The sequence below is a fragment of the Bos javanicus genome, chromosome 28 (assembly GCF_032452875.1).
Source record: "Bos javanicus breed banteng chromosome 28, ARS-OSU_banteng_1.0, whole genome shotgun sequence".
NCBI lineage: Eukaryota > Metazoa > Chordata > Mammalia > Artiodactyla > Bovidae > Bos > Bos javanicus.
In genome coordinates this window covers 29,652,950-29,673,588 of record NC_083895.1, presented here as the reverse complement: position 1 = coordinate 29,673,588, position 20,639 = coordinate 29,652,950, and the positions used below count along the sequence as shown (strand labels likewise).

The following is a 20,639-nucleotide window of genomic DNA, read 5'->3' as shown; positions in this document are numbered from 1 at the left end:
TATGCTTCAGCTTGAATGAAGTTTGAAAGCATGCTAAGTGAAAGAAGCCAGACGCAAAGGTTGTATGTAGTATGATTTACTTTATTTGCCATGTCCAGAGTACCAAACTCCAAAGAGATAAAAAGCAAACTGGAGGTTACCAGAGGATAAGCAATGAGAAATAATAGAGTGATTATTTAATAAGTATGAGGTGTTTTTATGGGGTGCTGAAAAAGTTTTGAAACTAAAGAGAGCTGGCAGTTGTACAACATTGTGAATACACGAAATACAACTCAATTGTCATCCTAAAATGGTTAATTGTATGCTAAGTGAATTTTCTGTCTTTTTAAAAGTGGCAGTGGGGTTCATAAATATATTTACTTTTTCTGCTTTCAGAGACAAAAGTTTTAAGTGCAAGGAATGATGATGCCAGAAAAGGATGACCGTATTTGATGTGGCAACTCCAGTGCCTAGATATTTCTCTGAATTCATTTTTCATCTGTCTTTGCTTGGGGACAGTTTGTTCTTAACACAATATTTTACCTATAAATACTGCAGTGTCTGCCAAGATAAAAACTGTCTTTTATAAATAGTATATTATCTTTGGGTAAGGCCATAAGAGGCCCAGTTGCTCTGAACTAATTAAAAGCCGACGAGGAACAAAAGATTATTAGAATCTATAATTAGGTAGCATTCTGTTTTTCCTGGGCATACCATTTTGTCAGGCTACCAGTTCATTTTTAAAAAAATACTACTTTATTGAAGTGAAATTCATTTAACATAAAATTAACCATTTTAAAATGAATGATTCAGTGGCATTTTGTGCATTAGCAGTATTGTACAACTATGAATTCTGTAATATTTCACATGTTTTTATCACCCCTGAAAGGAATCCCATACCCTGATACACATCCTTGCCGGCACTTGTTGCTTTCCACTCTTTCGGTTATAACCAGCATGATGGGCGTGAAATGGCACCTCATTGTGGTTTTGACTTGCATTTCCCTTAATGGCTGACGACACTGAACATCTTCTTGTAGTCGTTAGCCATTTGTATTTCTTCTTTGGAGAAATGTCTACTCAAGTCCTTTTTCTATTTTTTAAATTGAGTTTTCTTTTAGTTGTTGAGCTATGTAAGTGTTCTTTATATATTATGCATACTGTATGACCCTTATCAAGTATATAGTTTACAAATATTTCTTTCATTCTTTAGGTTGTCTTTTTTACTTTCTTGATAGTCCTTTGATACATAAAAGTTTTAAAATGTGAAGTTTGATGTACCTAATTTTTCTTTTGTTGCCATACTACTGGTGTCATATCTAAGAATCCGTTGCCAAATCCAAGGGGTCATGAAGATTTTCCTGTCTTCTAGGAGTTTTGTGCAAGAGAAGGCAATGGCAACCCACTCCAGTACTCTTGCCTGGCAAATCCCATGGACAGAGGAGCCTGGTAGGCTGCAGTCCATGGGGTCGCTAGGAGTCGGACACGACTGAGCGACTTCACTTCCACTTTTCAGTTTCATGCATTGGGGAAGGAAATGGCAACCCACTCCAGTGTTCTTGCCTGGAGAATCCCATGGACGGGGAAGCCTGGTGGGCTGCCGTCTCTGGGGTCGCACAGAGTCGGACACGACTGAAGCATCTTAGCAGCATCAGCAGGAATTTTGTAATTATGTGGTTTTTGGCTCCTATATCATTGATCCATTTTGATATAGGTTTTGTATATAGTATGAGGTATGGGTTCAACTTCATTCTTTTGCATGTAGGTATTCAGATGTCCCAATATCATTTGTTGAAGAGACTTTTCTTTCCCCACTAAATTGTCCTGGCACCCTGGTTGAAAAGTCAGTTGGTCATGGATGTGTGACTTTATTTCTTTCTGCTCAGTTCTGTGCTGCCATTTAGTTTTGTATGGGCTGAATTTCTTGTTTTTCTCCCTTTGATAACAGGATCATGGGGTTGATAGCAGCATTTTCCAGAATCCTAAAAAGCTTCACCTAACTATTGGGATGTTGGTGCTTTTGAGTGAGCAAGAGATCCAGCAGACATGTGAGATGCTACAGCAGTGTAAAGAGGAATTCATTGAGTGAGTAATCCAGAGGAGTGGGGAGGGTGGTTGCCCTGTACTGGCCTTTTTTTCTGGTATCACAGACTTGTTTTTGGCCTAGGGAGCTGGGTGACTTGGGAACAAGATTTGTTGACTGACCCATTTGTAACACTTAACATTGGGTTTCTTGTGTGAAAGGTTTAAAGTGGATTTAAAGCATATATTTACAAATTTGTATGGAAAGGCTCTACCTTAAATTTTGCTAATTCACTAAGTAGTTTTTATTCTTTAACAGGACATCCCATTCCTTTGTCAAAAAAGAAATTCTCTTCATTATCTGTATGAGTGTATTAGCTTTCTGTGCTGCTGTAATACATTACTGCAAGATTGGTATCTTAAAAAAACCCAAATTTATAATCCTATAGTTCTGTGGGGCAGAAGTCTGATACGGGATTCACTGAGCCATTATCAAGGTACTGTCAGGGTTGTGTTCCTTTCTGGAGGCTCCAGGGGAGAATCTGTTTGCTTGCCTTTGAAGTCCTGTTTTTAGAGGCCACCACATTCCTTGGCTAGTAGCCTTCTTCCTCCTTCTTCAACACTAACAACATTGCATCTGTTTGGCCCTCCGTCTGTTGTTACATCTCTCTCTCTGGCCATAGCAGGGACAGGTTATCTGCTTTTAAGGATGCGTGTGATTTAATTGAACCCACACAGGTAATGCAGAAAAATCTCCCCACCTCAAACTCCTTAGCCTTAATCACATCTGCAAAACCGTCTTTGCTCTCTTTGAACTAGTGTATTTACAAATCCAAAGAGTAGAACACGGGCATCTTGGGAGGGCTCTTACTATGTTTACCATGGTTACTCAGACATTATAAGATGATTCCCTAGGAGAGTCTTCATGGTATTTCAGAAATGCAGCAGACTTTTTCTTTTTTTTTCAAATTCAGGTTATTTTGTTTGAGTCAATAAGGATACCAAAAAGTATCCAAGCAGTCTGGACAGGGAGAACATTGCTGTGCTGATGGCTGAATTCTTATTCTTTTTTATTGTAATATTTTAACTTGTATGTACATCTGACCTAACAGCTCTGTTTCAAAGGATCATCTCTCCCCACTGACCCCTTCCTTTACTCTTTTCGCATAAGATTGATACAGAACAAGAGCAATTTGAAAATTGACTCGCTTGAATAATTTTATTTTTATGCAGTTATAAAATACAGTTCAGTTCAGTTCAGTTGCTCAGTCGTGTCCAACTCTTTGTGACCCCATGAATTGCAGCATGCCAGGCCTCCCTGTCTATCACCAACTCCCCGGAGTCTACTCAAACTCATGTCCATCGAGTTGGTGATGCCATCCAGCCATCTCATCCTCTGTTGTCCCCTTCTCCTCCTGCCCCCAATCCCTCCCAGCGTCAGAGTCTTTTCCAATGAGTCAACTCTTTGCGTGAGGTGGCCAAAGTACTGGAGTTTCAGCTTTAGCATCAGTCCTTCCAAAGAAATACCAGAGCTGATCTTCTTCAGAATGGACTGGTTGGACCTCCTTGCAGGCCAGGGGACTCTGAAGAGTCTTCTCTAACACCACAGTTCAAAAGCATCAATTCTTCGGCGCTCAGCTTTCTTCACTGTCCAACTCTCGCATCCATACGTGACCACAGAAAGAACCATAGTCTTGACTAGATGGACCTTTGTTGGCAAAGTAATGTCTCTGCTTTAGAATATGCTATCTAGGTTGGTCATAACTTTCCTTCCAAGGAGTAAGCGTCTTTTAATTTCATGGCTGCAGTCACCATCTGCAGTGATTCTGGAGCCCCCAAAAATAAAGTCTGACACTGTTTCCACGGTTTCCTCATCTATTTCCCATGAAGTGATGGACCAGATGCCATGATCTTAGTTTTATGAACGTTGAGCTTTAAGCCAACTTTTTCACTCTCCTCTTTCACTTTCATCAAGAAGCACTTCAGTTCCTCATCACTTTCTACCATAAGGGTGGTGTCATCTGCATATCTGAGGTTATTGATATTTCTCCTGACAATCTTGATTCCAGCTTGTGCTTCTTCCAGTTCAGCGTTTCTCATGATCTACCTTGAATATAAGTTAAATAAGCAGGGTGACAATATACAGCCTTGACGTACTCCTTTTCCTATTTGGAACCAGTCTGTTGTTCCATGGCCAGTTCTAACTGTTGCTTCCTGACCTGCATACAGGTTTCTCAAGAGGCAGGTCAGGTGGTCTGGTATTCCCATCTCTTTCAGAATTTTCCACAGTTTATTGTGATCCACACAGTCAAAGGCTTTGGCATAGTCAATAAAGCAGAAATAGATGTTTTTCTGGAACTCTCTTGCTTTTTCAGAGATCGAGCGAATGTTGGCAGTTTGATCTCTGGTTCCTCTGCCTTTTCTAAAACCAGCTTGAACATCAGGAAGTTCACGGTTCACATATTGCTGAAGCCTGGCTTGGAGAATTCTGAGCATTACTTTACTAGCGTGTGAGATGAATGCAATGGTGTGGTAGTTTGAGCATTCTTTGACATTGCCTTTCTTTGGGATTGGCATGAAAACTGACCTTTTCCAGTCCTGTGGCCACTGCTGAGTTTTCCAAATTTGCTGGCATATTGAGTGCAGCACTTTCACAGCATCATCTTTCAGGATTTGAAATAGCTCAACTGGAATTCCATCACCTCCACTAACTTTGTTCGTAGTGATGCTTTCTAAGGCCCACTTGACTTCACATTCCAGGATGTCTGGCTCTAGGTGAGTGATCACACCATCATGATTATCTGGGTCGTGAAGGTCTTTTTTGTACAGTTCTGTGTATTCTTGCCACTTCTTCTCAATGTCTTCTGCTTCTGTTAGGTCCATCCCATTTCTGTCCTTTATCGAGCCCATCTTTGCATGAAATGTTCCCTTGGTATCTTTAATTTTCTTGAAGAGATCTCTAGTCTTTCCCATTCTGTTGTTTTCCTCTATTTCTTTGCATTGATTGCTGAGGAAGACTTTCTTATCTCTCCTTGCTATTCTTTGGAACTCTGCATTCAGATGCTTATATCTTTCCTTTTTTCCTTTGCTTTTCACTTCCCTTCTTTTCATTATAGGGGAGTGGAATGCAAAAGTAGGAAGTCAAGAAACACCTGGAGTAACAGGCAAATTTGGCCTTGGAATACGAAGGCTTCCTCAGACAGCCATTTTGCTTTTTTGCATTTCTTTTCCATGGGGATGGTCTTGATTCCTGTTTCCTCCATCCATAGTTCATCAGGCACTCTATCAGATCTAGTCCCTTAAATCTATTTCTCACTTCCTCTGTATAATCATAAGGGATTTGATTTAGGTCATACCTGAGCGGTCTAGTGGTTTTACCTACTTTCTTCAATTTACGTCTGAATTTGGCAATAAGGAGTTGGTGATCTGAGCCACAGTCAGCTCCTGGTCTTGTTTTTGTTGACTGTATAGAGCGTCTCCATCTTTGGCTGCAAAGAATATAATCAGTCTGATTTCGGTGTTGACCATCTGGTGATGTCCATGTGCAGAGTCTTCTCTTGTGTTGTTGGAAGAGGGTGTTTGCTATGAGCAGTGTGTTCTCTTGGCAAAACTCTATTAGCCTTTGCCCTGCTTCATTCCGTATTCCAAGGCCAAATTTGCCTGTTACTCCAGGTGTTTCTTGACTTCCTACTTTTGCATTCCAGTCCCCTATAATGAAAAGGACATCTTTTTTGGGTGTTAGTTCTAAAAGGTCTTGCAGGTCTTTATAGAACCGTTCAACTTCAGCTTCTTCAGCTTTACTGGTTGGAGTATAGGCTTGGATTACCGTGATATTGAATAGTTTGCCTTGGAAATGAACAGAGATCATAAAATACAGGTCCCATCCTATTCTGACATGGTCTTATAGAAATGGGCTACCTATTCACTGGGTAAAACAAGGTAAAATGTTTTAAGTTTTTTCTATAGTTATGTTGTATATATAAGGAGATCTAACCAGTCCATCCTAAAGGAAATCAGTCCTGAATATTCATTGGAAGGACTGATGCTGAAGTTGAAACTCCAATACTTTGGCCACCTGATGCAAAGAGCTGACTCATTTGAAAAGACCCTAATGCTGGGAAAGATTGAAGGCGGTAGGAGAAGGACATGACAGAGGATGAGAGAGCTGGATGGCATCACTGACTCAATGGACATGAGTTTGAGTGAACTCAGGGAGTTGGCGATGGACAGGGAGGTCTTGTGTGCTGTGCAGTCCATGGGGTTGCAGAGTCAGACACGACTGAGCCACTGAACTGAACTGATGTTGTATATGAAACTGTAATACAGAGACTTATCTGTCAGCCAGTTCTCATTTTTTCCATTAATTATTTTGAAGACAAAATATTTTTCTTGAACAAAATCATAAGCTGATCAGGTTTGCAGCTACCTGTTCTTTCTGAATTTCAAACAGCAAGGAATACTTTGTCTTGTTGTTTGCTTAGTGATGGAAATATTTTCTGTCTTATCTTACCTAAAATTCAAAATAACTTGATGTTTGTATTTAGATATTTATAGTTTTCCTTGCATAAGATAAAACTTTATGCTTTACTTTATGAAGCAGAGCCATTTTACCTTGTTTAAGATAAAATACTTCTGATACTTTAACTTCCCAGATTACTTTTTGTTAAACAGAAATGGAAGCAGCTGCATTTTTTGGCTGCCATTAGGATAATCCCGCAAAGAAAAAAACTAAAGGCAGATAAAATATTTGTTTAAAGAAGTATTTGTTTTTTTACTTCATGAAAATCAGGTCACAGGATTTTAATCATGGAAGCTTTATCCTGAGCTATGTGAGGATTTAGCTGAGTTCTTCCCTTATATGTCTGTTGGTGCCTTTTGTGACTAAATGCCAAATCTGAACCCTTTAAGCATGTCAGGGTTGGTGTGCATAGGGAATGAAGAGCGTCCTTAATAGTTACTAAGAATTTTTGACATGACAGGATGAAAACAGTAATTGTAGTTTTTCAAATTCAGCAAAGCTTTTGAAATAGGACACATTACCCTGCCAAAAATCTGCAGTGCAGGCAAAAATTTTTTGAAGATGCTCTTTTCAAAAAGCTGGAAAGATTTGAAACCAACAAGTAAAGCAAGCCTTTCCAGCTGCCTTCTCTCACCTTCTCTGTTACATACACTTGTTTAAAAAGTATATAGTGCAAAATTAATTTACCTGATTGGCTAGGGGGATGATAATCAGTATTGGTTGTTTGCCTCGATATGCCTATTTTCCTAAAAGAAAGAAAAGTGAAAGTGAAGTCACTCAGTTGTGTCCAACTCTTTGCGACCCTATGGACGACTGTAGCCTACGAGGCTTTTTCGTCCATGGGATTTTCCAGGCAAGAGTACCAGAATGGGCTACCATTTTCTTCTCCAGGGGATCTTCCTGACTGAGGGATGGAACCCTGGTCTCCTGCATTGCAGACAGATGCTTTACTGTCTGAGCCTCCAGGAAAGCCCAAGTACTTCTAATAAAGCCCTGGTGGGAATTGCGTCATCTACCTTCTTTTTCTTCACTATTGTTGATCTTTGATCTCAATCTTTGTACTTGGTATGCTTTGAAAAAATGTCAGTAAATAATGGCATTTCTAACCCCAGCCTTTTATGATGTAAAGATTTCAAATTAAAATATAAAAATGGAAAACATTGGGAATGAATTTGTGGTTGTTCAGTCACTCAGTCGTGTCCTACTTTTGCGACCCCATGGACTGAAGCACACCAGGCTTCCCTGTCCTTCACCATCTCCCGGAGCTTGCTCAAACTCATGTCCATTGAGTCAGTGATGCCATCTAACCATCTGATCCTATGTTGTCCCCTTCTGCCTTCAATTTTTCGTATAACATGCTGTAGCTTAATTTGATGGCCTTTTAAATTGAGATATTAAATAAATGTGGCTGTATTGGAATCTAATTAAAACTGTGGTGATATATAAATATTCTAAAGAAATGGGTGGTTGAACATTTGTTTCAAGTTTGGGGGTGATAATTAAGTTTAAGGGATGTGACTTGACCAGAAATAGAATTTTGATTCCAGTTCTTAAGCTTAAGGCTCATGCAGCTGTGTAGATTTCAGATGAATTACTCACAGTGTTCAGTAAGTCCTGACACTCAAGTGTGTCCCTTGTGACTTTTCTTTGTGAGATATGAAACACAGACAGTGCAGTGGTTCTGAGTATATAGTCTGACAAATATGCAGCTCTTCCTTAGCTCCCGTATCACTCAACTCATAGCTGAGTGTTCCCAGTAGGCCTGAAGTAAAACCAAATAAGTTAAAAAGGGAGAAGAATGAGGAGAGAAGAGAAGGGAAAATACCCAAGGGCAAATGTTCCTAATTATTGCCTTGGATATGTTTCCATTGTGAAGTGTGCTCACTGGGGTCCCAGGTGGAATAGTTTGGTCACCAGGACAAAGAGCATTTATCAGCGTTTTTCTTTATTGCTCTTTAATTCTCTCTCTTGATAAATCCTAGAGATATGTTGAAAGAGTTTCTGTTTCCGCTGGTAAGGCAGACTTTGGATTCTGTTTCAGTGTTTTGTTTTTGGTGCTCCATCTAATTCCAAGGGCTTGAGGTCGTTTAGAGTGAGGGCGTATATACAAAAGAAATGTTAAGACAGATTAGAAACCATAAAGATGGAATGGGAAGAAAATTCTATCTAGAAACTGAGGTTTGATAATAATTGTGCCAGAACTTTAAAATTTAGTGCTGTTTTCAAGCGTCAGTGTATTTGAACTAAATTCTAAAAAGGAACACACCAGTTATTAAAGTTCTTATCTGATAAAAAGAAGCATAATAATTTTAAGGGAGAGAATCCTTTTCTGGCTCTCAGTCCAAGAAAAATTTGTGTAAATCTTAGCATAAAGAACCCAAGAATGATGATGAGCAGTGTCTTTAACGGGAGTTTTGCAGAAGATAAAAAAAACATTGTTCACGTGAGTGTGACGTGAAATTGAGGGTGTAACATTAAGTACAACCTGGTACAAGTTTTTTAGTGGGAAACTAAACCAATGGTATGGTGCCTTCTGGTGGTCTAACAATGCAGAGTTGGAGCTGAAAAAAATGTAGAGGAATGTATACTTAGTATTAAACTTTTTTTTTTTTCCTGAAAGCAGTTTTGTTGACTGCACTTGAATGGATTGAATGGCAGTCTTTCATATTGAATTCTTTGGCTATTACTAGGACTGAAGATACCCTGTATTGCTGATTGAAGCTAAAGTCTTCAGTCAGGTGATATTTCGGAGTTCGGCTTGTGTTTTCGAATATCCCACTTACTGGAGGTGGTTATAGAGATGATTGAGGCTGTTATTTTTTCATTCAAATGACTGTATGAAATAGTTGGGTTATTTAGTTTCTTAGAAAAATTCTGGTCTTGTGAAATAATAATGGCCTTAATGTTTTAAGAGGAAAACAACAGAATGGGAAAGACTAGAGATCTCTTCAAGAAAATTAGAGATACCAAGGGAACATTCCTGCAAAGATAGGCTCAATAAAGGACAGAAATGGTATGGACCTAACAGAAGTAGAAGATATCAAGAAGAGGTGGCAAGAATACACAGAAGAACTGTACAAAAAAGATCTTCACGACCCAGATAAGCATGATGGTGTGATCACTGACCTGGAGCCAGTGACTTAAAGCTTAAAGCTTAGAGCCAGACATCCTGGACTGTGAAGTCAAGTGGGCCTTAGAAAGCATCATTATGAACACAGCTAGTGGAGGTGATGGAATTCCAGTTGAGCTATTTCAAATCCTGAAAAATGATGCTGTGAATATGCCAGCAAATATGGAAAACTCAGCAGTGGCCACAGAACTGGAAAAGGTCAGTTTTCATTCCGATCCCAAAGAAAGGCAATGCCAAAGAATGCTCAAACTACTGCACAATTATACTCATCTCACACACTAATAAAGTAATGCTCAAAATTCTCCAAGCCAGGCTTCAGCAATATGTGAACCGTGAACTTCCAGATGTTCAAGCTGGTTTTCGAAAAGGCAGAGGAACCAGAGATCAAATTGCCAACATGCACTGGATCATGGAAAAAGCAAGAGAGTTCCAGAAAAACATCTATTTCTGCTTTATTGACTATGCCAAAGCCTTTGACTGTGTGGATCACAATAAACTGGAAAATCTGAAAGAGATGGGAATACAGGACCACCTGACCTGCCTCTTGAGAAACCTGTATGCAGGTCAGGAAGCAACAGTTAGAACTGGCCATGGAACAACAGACTGGTTCCAAATAGGAAAAGGAGTACGTCAAGGCTATATATTGTCACCCTGCTTATTTAATTTTATGCAGAGTACATCATGAGAAACACTGGACTGGAAGAAACACAAGCTGGAATCAAGATTTCTGGGAGAAATATCAATAACCTCAGATATGCAGATGACACCACCCTTATGGCAGAAAGTGAAGAGGAACTAAAAAGCCTCCTGATGAAAGTGAAAGTGGAGAGTGAAAAAGTTGGCTTAAAGCTCAACATTCAGAAAACGAAGATCATGGCATCTGGTCCCATCACTTCATGGGAAATAGATGGGGAAACCGTGGAAACAGTGTCAGACTTTATTTTTGGGGGCTCCAGAATCACTGCAGATGGTGACTGCAGCCATGAAATTAAAAGACACTTACTCCTTGGAAGGAAGGTTATGTCCAACCTAGATAGCATATTCAAAAGCAGAGACATTACTTTGCCAACAAAGGTCCGTCTAGTCAAGGCTATGGTTTTTCCTGTGGTCATGTATGGATGTGAGAGTTGGACTGTGAAGAAGGCTGAGCGCCAAAGAATGGATGCTTTTGAACTGTGTTGTTGGAGAAGACTCTTGAGAGTCCCTTGGACTGCAAGGAGATGCAGTCAGTCCATTTTGAAGGAGATCAGCCCTGGCATTTCTTTGGAAGGAATGATGCTAAAGCTGAAACTCCAGTACTTTGGCCACCTCATGCGAAGAGTTGACTCATTGGAAAAGACTCTGATGCTGGGAGGGATTGGGGGCAGGAGGAGAAGGGGACGACAGAGGATGAGATGGCTGGATGGCATCACTGACTCGATGGACGTGAGTCTGGGTGGACTCCGGGAGTTGGTGATGGACAGGGAGGCCTGGCGTGCTGTGATTCATGGGGTTGCAAAGAGTCGGACACGACTGAGCGACTGAACTGAACTAAACTGAATGTTTTAAGGGAGTCTGTCATTAGGATTCTTAAAGAATCTCCCTGAGCCTTAATAAATATCAGTAAGACTTTTTCGTTTTTCTTTATTTGGAATTATCTTTTGATTAATCCTAACATCCTGTTGTCTCTGAGCCAGTACCACATTTTATTCAATGATAATATAGGCATATGTCCATAATCACAAAATTGTCCAGAACATCTTCTTCATTTATAGTGGAACATCATCAGAGATTTACGAAGTACTCACTGTATATAAGGCACTGTTCCAGGTGCTGGGGATATGGGAGTAGAAAATATGAATAAGAGTCCTTGGCCTCATGGGACCTGGAGAAGGCTGTGTGGTGAGCTGAGTTTTAGCTGGGTTTTGGGTTGGCACAGCTATTTACTTGTTGAAGTATAAATCTGTTTAAGGGGTCTGTGAAGAAAGCAAGATGGTGGGTTTTATTTAACAGAAGAGCAATACATACTAGCTTTATAAAAGCCCAAAATTGTGGATAAACAAGATGTCCCTTGTAGTAGTATTACCTAAAGATAATTACCATCAGCACTTTGGAGCATATGTGCCCATACTTTTTTGTATTCATATATGTATTTTTGCTTTACGGTGTTTTACTTACAGTAAAGTTTATGGATCTTAAGTGTAGTTGATGAATTTTAATAAATGTGTACACCCGTGTAACCTCACCCAAATCTCCATGTAGAATATTGCCATCACCCTAGGATGTTCCTTCATGCTCTTTACCAGTAAATTCACTTCTTCCAGAAGTAACTGCTGTTCTGATTTCTGTTATCATAGATTAAATATGCTTGTTCTTTAATATCATATAAATTGGATCATTAAGCACATATACTTTTATGTTTGGCTTATTTTTCATGTATGTGCAGTATATATACATCTTGTATTTGGCTTCTTTTGCATGTATTTTTTTATTTTAACTTTTTAAAGAATAATACATTTATATGGTTCAAAAAATTTTTAAGTACAAAGGATATGTGGTGAAGAGTTTCCTTCCCACTGCTATCCCACCAAGCACTCTGATCTCTAAAGGCAACAGATTTTAGCAGTTTCTTTGTATTGTATCAGTTCAGAGATTTTACCTATGTACAAGCATATATATGTGTATGTGTGTGTGTATATGTATATAATGTATATGTTTAATTTTTCTTATCTCCATCCTTGTTGGCTTCTCTGGTAGCTTAGGTGATAAAGAATCTGCTTGCAATGCAGGAGATTTGAGTTCGATTCCTGACTTGGGAAGATACCCTGGAGAAGGAAATGGCAACCCATTCCAGTATTCCTGACTGGAAAATCCCATGGACAGAGGGGTCTGGAGGGCTACAGTCCATGGGGTCGCAAAGAGTCGGACATGATGGAGTGACTAACACTTCTACTTTCCATCCTTTGTACAAATAATGAAACTGATTAAATATTTCATCAGGGGTTGCAAAATGGTGATATTCTGATTCTATTTTTACTTCTGCATTTATCTGTTGGAATTCTTCTGAAAGAACTTCATTGGCTGTGGTTGGATATGTGTCTGAATTTATGATTATTTGGGCAAGGAATTGAATTGCTTGGGCAAAGGGTGTCTATTCTTGAAGACTTTTTATAAATATTGCCAACTTGCTCTTAAAGATGTGTTACTAATTTGTACCTTCACTGTTGTTACATGAATAAAGTACTGTTTGCAATTTGAATTATTAGAAATAATGAGGTAAAAACTGGTATTTTGCCGAATGTTTTGCCTTGTTTTAGGTTTGAAGGATTCATTAACAAACCACTCATTACACACAAATAAACAATTTTAACTTCTAATAGAAGATTATTTAACTTAATTTCAATATACAGTCATTGGGGGAAAAAAGAAATAGAAACAATAGAAGATGCAGAGTATACATCACCAAATTGAGCTGACACCTACACCCAGACTTGAACCCTTCTTGGAAATACCTCATTAACAGCAATCTGGAGTCTCAATTGGAAAAGGGCCCTGGGCCATTCATCTACTCCGTGGGCGAGATTTTGAATTGCAGTTTGGGGGGCTCCCGTTTATAATCCCAGGCCACAAACTGGTATCATCATCAGTTTGTGTGCAGAAATGCAGCTGTGGTTTTCTTTTACGATGCTGATTGTTTCATCTTGTGAGTCACCAAATTTCCTTAGACTCCAATGGGGTTAGCCAGGCCTCCAGGGGCTTGAAAAATTCCAAGATCCACTCCCTTTCTTAATCTAAAGTGCCACTTGACTTACTGGTAACGATTGGTGTGTTCACAAGCAGGCACGTAGTCTAGGCAGGGCCCAGACAAGGTCAGAAGTTGGTTGGAATCCTCTCCCCTACATCTAAAGCCTGAACAAGACCACCTCCATTTTAATTTCCCTAACAGCTGGAGAGGTGGGCAGTGTAGTAAATGTCTTTGTCAGTCAGAACTGTCATTACTTGGCCTTTGATTAGACATTCTTAGATATGCTATTAATAATAAACTGCTGTTGGGATAGATGTGGTGTGACTTTAGGAATACGTGTGGTTCTAGTTTGTGTTCATTAAACATGTATCAGTTTGAAATTAGAAGGACAGTTAAATCATATTAGTTAAATAAAAAAACCTCAACAACTTCATTTTTGTAATTTTTGACTATATTTATCATATTTCAAAATATAATAGCCCTCTTAGCTTAAAAAATTTTGAAAATCTAATGTTTTTTCCTTTGCAGTGACATTTCAGGGGGCAAACCCCTGGAAGTAGAGATGTCAGGGATAGAATACATGAATGATGATCCTGGCATGGTGGATGTTCTTTATGCCAAAGTCCATATGAAAGATGGCTCCAACAGGTATGTTTCTGAAATATTCCTTTGTTTTAATCAAGAGGTGCCTCAAAGCATTCCTGAAAGTTCAGGTAGTTTTGATTCCTTTTCTTTGAGATCTTATTATTGTAAGGAGTGTATTGTATTTCTTATTCTGAAATAGTAAGTTAATATTTTGCAAGAGGAATTTGTTGTTGGAAGAAGTTATCAGACTTTTAGTTTGGTAATTATTTAATTACTTGGTTGGTGGATATTGATAGTAGCAATCTAGATTTTATGGAACTCAGTGCTTCCTTGATGTTTTCTAGGATAATAGGAGGCAGAAGAATGGCATACTAGGATGGTAGTTTCAAAAGTGACATAATGCAGATCTAATGAATAAAAGGGCAAAACAGAACTGTAACACAAATTACATAGGAATATTAAGATTGAATTAATATAAAATTCCTAGATCAGTGCTTGGCACTTGCTGACATCATACATTAAAAATGGTTGCTGCTTTTAATTTTTGTTACTACCACACCTTAATCCCTGTTAGAGATTCTCAGTCTGCAACCCATGCTATTTCTGAGGCCATTTTCAGTGTTAGTGCTATTTTTTAGCCTATGCGAGGCCTTTGGTGAGCAGAGGAGCCCATCTTGAATCGGAAGTTTGTTTTTGTGTAGCCTTTTCACTGGGACAGGATAAAACAGAGCTCACACAGAATAAAAAATCCTCTAGAGAAAATCTGTGTCTCTAGGCAGGCCTCCAAATTGCTTTCCTGGAGGGTCTCTTGTAAAGTTTCGCTTATCTCAATTTGAATTAATAATCTCAGTTGTCTCCTCTTTCAGTTCCAATGAAAGTGAATTTTGAGTTAATGGAAGAAAAAAAGGGTACAGAATCAGTTTTTTGTGTGTGATGAATATCAATTATATCTCAGGAAAACTGGAGAAAAAAGTACATTAATATCACTACTAATTTCATCAAAATCTCTTAAGTATGGGAACCTGTCAAGCTCATGGTAGCAGATACATGTTTTCCAAAATTCTTGTTTTCACTTGAAAGCTTGAATTTTGTTATTGGAAAAAAAAAATACTGGTGATTGTTTTCCATGAAATTCTTTTTTGAGAAAATGTCTGCCAAAAAGCCAAGTCTGAATAACCATAATTTGTCTGTCAGTTGTTCTTTGAAGCAAAAATGGTGTTCTATGGACAAAGAGGCTAGTTGAGCTATAAATCTAAGAAGCTTGCAAATGCCTCCTACAGACAGCCATATAGTCTCATACAGTCCAAGTGATTCATACATCCTGCTAATTTCTTCACACAGAGTACTGAAGACACCTACTCAAGGGCTGAGATTCAGTAAAATTGATCAATTTAATTTTAATGGGCCTGACTTTGTGCTTAGATTGTTTTATCTCTATTTTATCTTCATAACATTTATATAAAATAAATACTTTTATTATATCCATTTTATAGATGAAGGAGGTTCAGAGAGCTTAAATAACTTGGCTAAGGAACACATAGATAGCAAAACCTTGCTCTGAATTCCTGCGGTTTTTAGTGTATGTATTGTGCTCGGCTGAGTAGAATAAACTGTGTTGCAATTCTTATTCCTAAAATAGAAAATTGTGACCTACGTTTCTTTGGAAAGTGGTAAAGTTCATATAATAAAATTCATCATTTTAACTGTTTTAAAGGCTATAATTGAGTGGCATCAAGTACATTAATAGCATTGTGCAACCATCACCACTGTCTAGTTCTAGAACATTTTTATCACCCCAAAAGGAAATCCTAGACCCAGTAAGCAGTCACTCTCAGTTTCTCCCTTCCCCATATTTCCCTCTTCCCAGCCCCAGCCTCTGGCAGCCACTAGTCTAGTGACTCCGTGGACTTGCCTATTCTGTATATTTCCTATAAATGAACCATACTGTATGTGGCCTTTTGTGTCTGGCTTCTTTCAGTGTATGTTTTCAGTATTCATCCATATTATTGCATGTATCAGTACTTATTCCTTTTTATGGCTAAATAATATTCCATTGTATGAAAGGATACCACATTTTGTTTATTCATCAGTTGGTGGGCATTTGGGTCTGTTTCCACCTTTTGGCTATTGTGAATAGAGCTATTTTCAGTTCTTTGGGGCTGACTCACTTTTAAAAATGTTTTAAAGTCGTGTTTTTTATTTCCTTGATAAACCTTGTAATTTTATAGAACATCACAGCGACTCAGCCCAACCTCTGTCATTTCCTTATTCTCTGTTTCGAGTCTTAATTTTTGTCACTACCTTACTGTTGTGAGACTAAAGTCTGTGATAGCGTATAGTTAGGCAGTTAACATGAAGCTATATGAAAAATTTACATGGATTACAGTGTTTCATTGAATAAAATAGTGAATTTTTCCTAATCTAGGGCTTCAGGTCTGTTTTACCATACATATGTCATAGACTGCACAGTTTTGGTTTACCCTATTGGAGGTGGCTCCCAGGAAGAGAGGGTGGTCATTAAGTAAGGGTAATGAAATCATTACTTTGAGTGTTTCCGTTGATTATGTTTAATGGTTAGATCCTTAGTTCTATAGAAGGTCTTTCAAGTATTATGTTGTTGTTCAGTTGCTAAGTCGTGTTTGACTCTTTGTGACCTCATGGACTGCAGCACACCAGGCTTCCCTGTCCTTCAGTCTCTCCCGGAGTTTGTTCAAACTCATGTACATTGAGTCAGGGATGCCATCCAACCATCTCATTCTTTGTCATCCTCTTCTCTTCCTGCCCTCAATCTTTCCTAGGATCAGGGTCTTTTCCAGTGAGTCAGCTCTTGGCATCAGGTAGCCAAAGTATTGGAGCTTCAGCTTCAGCATCAGTCCTTCCAGTGAATATTCAGAGTTGACTGCCATGCTCTCCTTGCTGTCCATGGGACTCTCAGGAGTCTTCTCCAACACCACAGTTCAAAAGCATCAGTTCTTTGGCACTCAGCCTTCTTTATAGTCCAACTCTCACATCCCTTCATGACTACTGGAAAAACCATAGCTTTGACTATACGGACCTTTGTTGGCAAAGTGATGTCAACTTTCAAGTATAGAAAAGAATTGCTTTTTGAAATGTGAAGGAAAATAAGAGCTATAGAAGCTAGATGTCTTTTGAAGATAGTGCTCAGACATAATTTGTCCTTACATTAATGGAAAGGAAAGGTCTTAGGAGGTGAATGTACCCTTTATGTTCCCACAAATCCAACCAAAGTGGGAGGGAAGGGGGTAGGGCACAGCCTTTAAAAGAATGACATAGGCTTTGTTGCCCAGTCATGTCCAACTCTTTACAACCCCATGGACTGCAGCATCCCAGGCCCCTCGTCCCTCACCATCTCCCAGGGTTTGCCCAAGCTCATGTCCATTGCATTGGTGATGCCATTCAATCATCTCATCCTCTGATACCCTCTTCTCCTTCTGCCCTCAATCTTTTCCATCATCAGGGACTTTTCCAATGAGTCAGCTCTTTGCACCAGATGACCAAATACTGGAGTTTCAGCTTCAGGATCAGTCCTTCCAATGAGTATTCTGACTTGATTTCCCTTAAGATTGACTGGTTTGATCTTTTTGCTGTCCAGGAGACTCTCAGGAGTCTTCTTGAGCACCATAGTTAGAAAGCATCAGTTCTTCTGTGTTCTGCCTTTTTTATGGTCCAACTCTCACAACTGTACATGACCATTGGGAATACACAGCCATGACTATGCAGATCTTTGCCCGCAGAATAATGTCTCTGCTTTTCAACACACTGTCTAGCTTTGTCATAACTTTCCTGCCAAGCCATAAACGTCTTTAGATTTCAAGGCTTCAGTCACCATCTGCAGTGATTTTAGAGCCCAAGAAGAGGAAATCTGTCACTACTTCCACCTTTTCCTTCTCTAATTGCCATGAAGTAATGGGGCTAGATGACATGATCTTAGTTTTTTGTTTTTTTTTTAATATTTAGTTTAAGCCAACTCTTTCACTCTCCTCCTTCACCCTCATCAAGAGCCTCTTTAGTTCCTCTTTACTCTGCCATTAGAGTGGTATCATCCACATATCTGAGGTTGTTGATATTTCTCCTGCCTATCTTGATTCCAGCTTGTAACTCATCCAGCTTACATCACTGCCTTGTTCTAGTGAAGGGGCTGTGTAACTCGATGAAGCTATGAGCCATGTCGTGTAGGGCCACCCGAGATGGACGGATCATAGCAGAGAGTTCTGACAAAATGTGATCCACTGGAGGAGGGAATGGCAAACCACCCCAGGATACTTGCTGTGAGAACCTCATGAACCCTATAAAAGGACGTAGCCATAGGGCATGACAAAAGCTGGTTATAACCAACTAGGTAGAAGATGGCAGAAGATTTGACTTCCGGTGGACCTTGAGCCTTACTGTAACCTCATTGTAATACATTAGCACTAGCTAAGTGACACACCCACCAGCTCCATGACAGTTCCAGAGTGTGTGTTGGTTATTCAGTTGTGTCTGACTCTTTGCGACCCCATGGACTATAGCCAGCCAGGCTCCTCTGTCCATGGAATTCTCTAGGCAAGAATAGTGTAGTGGGTAGCCATTCCCTTCTTCGGGTATCTTCCCAACCCAGGGATCCAACCTGGGTCTCCTCCATTGCAGGCGGATTCTTTACCTTCTGAGCCACCAGTTTGAAGGCCAGCCATAATAGGTCAACATGTGGATGGTGACCCAATTCCTGGAAATACCTGCACCTTCCCAAAATAATTGGAATAATCCTACCATTCATTAGCTAATGAAATTACCCAGCCCTGTAAAAACTGACAGCCCCATACTCTGGGGCCCCTCTTGCTTTTTGAGATGGCCCATGCTCTGTTCAGTATGTTTTTCTACATGAATTCACTTCTTGCCTATCACTTTGTGTCTCACTGAATTCTTTCTGTGATGAGACATCAAGAAGGTGAGCTGCGTTAAAGCCCTGAGGCCATGTGTGTGATCTGTTTCAAAACCGTGGGTTCAAGTCCCCATCTGAGCTGCATTGTTTCACAACCCTTACAGATTTTGCACACTTGCTATTATGAGGGCTTGTAAGTTGAAAAGTCATGTGAAATGTTGACTAAATCCACTAATAGGATCAAGCAAGAACATTTTTTTAATAACTCTCATCTCTCTTGGAGAAGGCAATGGCAACCCACTCCAGTATTCTTGCTTGGAAAATCCTGTGGACGGAGGAGCCTGGTAGGCTACAGTCCATGGGGTCACAGAGAGTCAGACACGACGGAGCGACTTCACTTTCATCTCTCTTACTGCTGTTTTCTCTTTTTCCTTGCCCATTCCACTTCCACAAGAAGAGACACATTTGTGTTATTTCAAAAAGATTTGTAGATTTCCCCTCCCCAAATTGCAGTGTCTAAGGGACTTTATATACCTCTTATTTAACTCGACATTAAAACTGTTTGAAGGCCTCCTCTGTGCAAGGTATTTTGCAAGACTGTAAATTGATAGAGAAATGAGTAAGACATAGCTCTGTTTTTAAGGTACGTCCAATCATTTGTGTTTTTTTATGTGAAGAGACACTGTTCAATGCAGTCATGGAGGAGAGGCCTTGTTGTAATTAAAAAAACACTCAGCTTTCTCTGTATGGTTTCATATATTTTTAAATCAAAGATTCCCTTAAAATGCTTGACTGTGAAGTACCTGACCTTCAAAAGAATGGAACCACTTAGATCAGATTTTTCCTCTGAAAACAGAGCTGGGACAGTATCAGTTCAGTTCAGTCGCTCAGTCGTGTCCGACTCTTTGCGACCCCATGAATTGCAGCACACCAGGCCTCCCTGTCCATCATCAACTCCCGGAGTCCACCCAAACCCATGTCTGTCAAGTTGGTGATGCCATCCAGCCATCTCATCCTCTGTCGTCCCCTTCTCCTCCTGCCCCAAGTCCCTCCCAGCATCAGTCTTTTCCAATGAGTTAACTCTTCGCATGAGGTGGCTAAAGTACTGGAGTTTCAGCTTTAGCATCATTCCTTCCAAAGAAATCCCAGGGCTGATCTCCTTCAGAATGGACTGGTTGGATCTCCTTGCAGTCCAAGGGATTCGCAAGAGTCTTCTCCAACACCACAGTTCAAGAGCATCAATTCTTCGGCACTCAGCTTTCTTCACAGTCCAACTCTCACATCCATACATGACCACAGGAAAAACCATAGCCTTGACTAGATGAGCCTTTGTTGGCAAAGTAATGTCTCTGCTTTTGAATATGCTATCTAGGTTGGTCATACGCTTATTGTTAGATCCTTACATTTTGTAAAGCCTTGACTATGTAGGGCATTCAACCATTTTACTCATTGCTTAGTAGTCAAGTATTGCTAAGACTTAAGCATTGAACACAGTGGCTATTCTGTTCTGTCTCTTACTCTCACAGGCCTTTACCCTTGCCCCTCTAGAGGAATATCTTCCTCACATTAAACTGAGCATGTGAAGCCAAGTCAACTTCCTTTTTCCCTCACAGTCTTCCTGTTTTCATCATACCCACCACATTCAGTTTCACACTCATTCTGAAGAACGGCGTGCATTCTCTCTCATGAGGCTAACCCTTTATTTACTCTGGGACCCCATTCTTTCTTATCTCCGCAAAGACCTGACCCCATCAGTTATTCCATCTTGCAGGGCGTTTCCAGTCCCCTTTTCCCTCAGGCA

General features: G+C 39.7%; 1 protein-coding gene across 6 annotated transcripts in view; it reads left to right on the top strand.

Annotated features, from left to right (window-relative positions):
- The window catches only part of ASCC1 (activating signal cointegrator 1 complex subunit 1), a 121,133-nt gene that overhangs the window by 46,932 nt on the left and 53,562 nt on the right, over nt 1-20,639 (top strand). For 5 of the 6 annotated variants that reach the window (XR_009734286.1, XM_061405819.1, XM_061405818.1 and 2 more), the window contains exons 6-7: nt 1,928-2,064; nt 13,903-14,022. Coding sequence is in view for 5 of the 6 variants with exons in the window: in XM_061405819.1 (XP_061261803.1) it covers nt 1,928-2,064; nt 13,903-14,022 (257 nt within the window). In the remaining variant the exon portion in view is untranslated. The remainder of the gene's footprint in view (nt 1-1,927; nt 2,065-13,902; nt 14,023-20,639) is intronic. The other variant, XM_061405821.1, reaches the window with a different exon arrangement.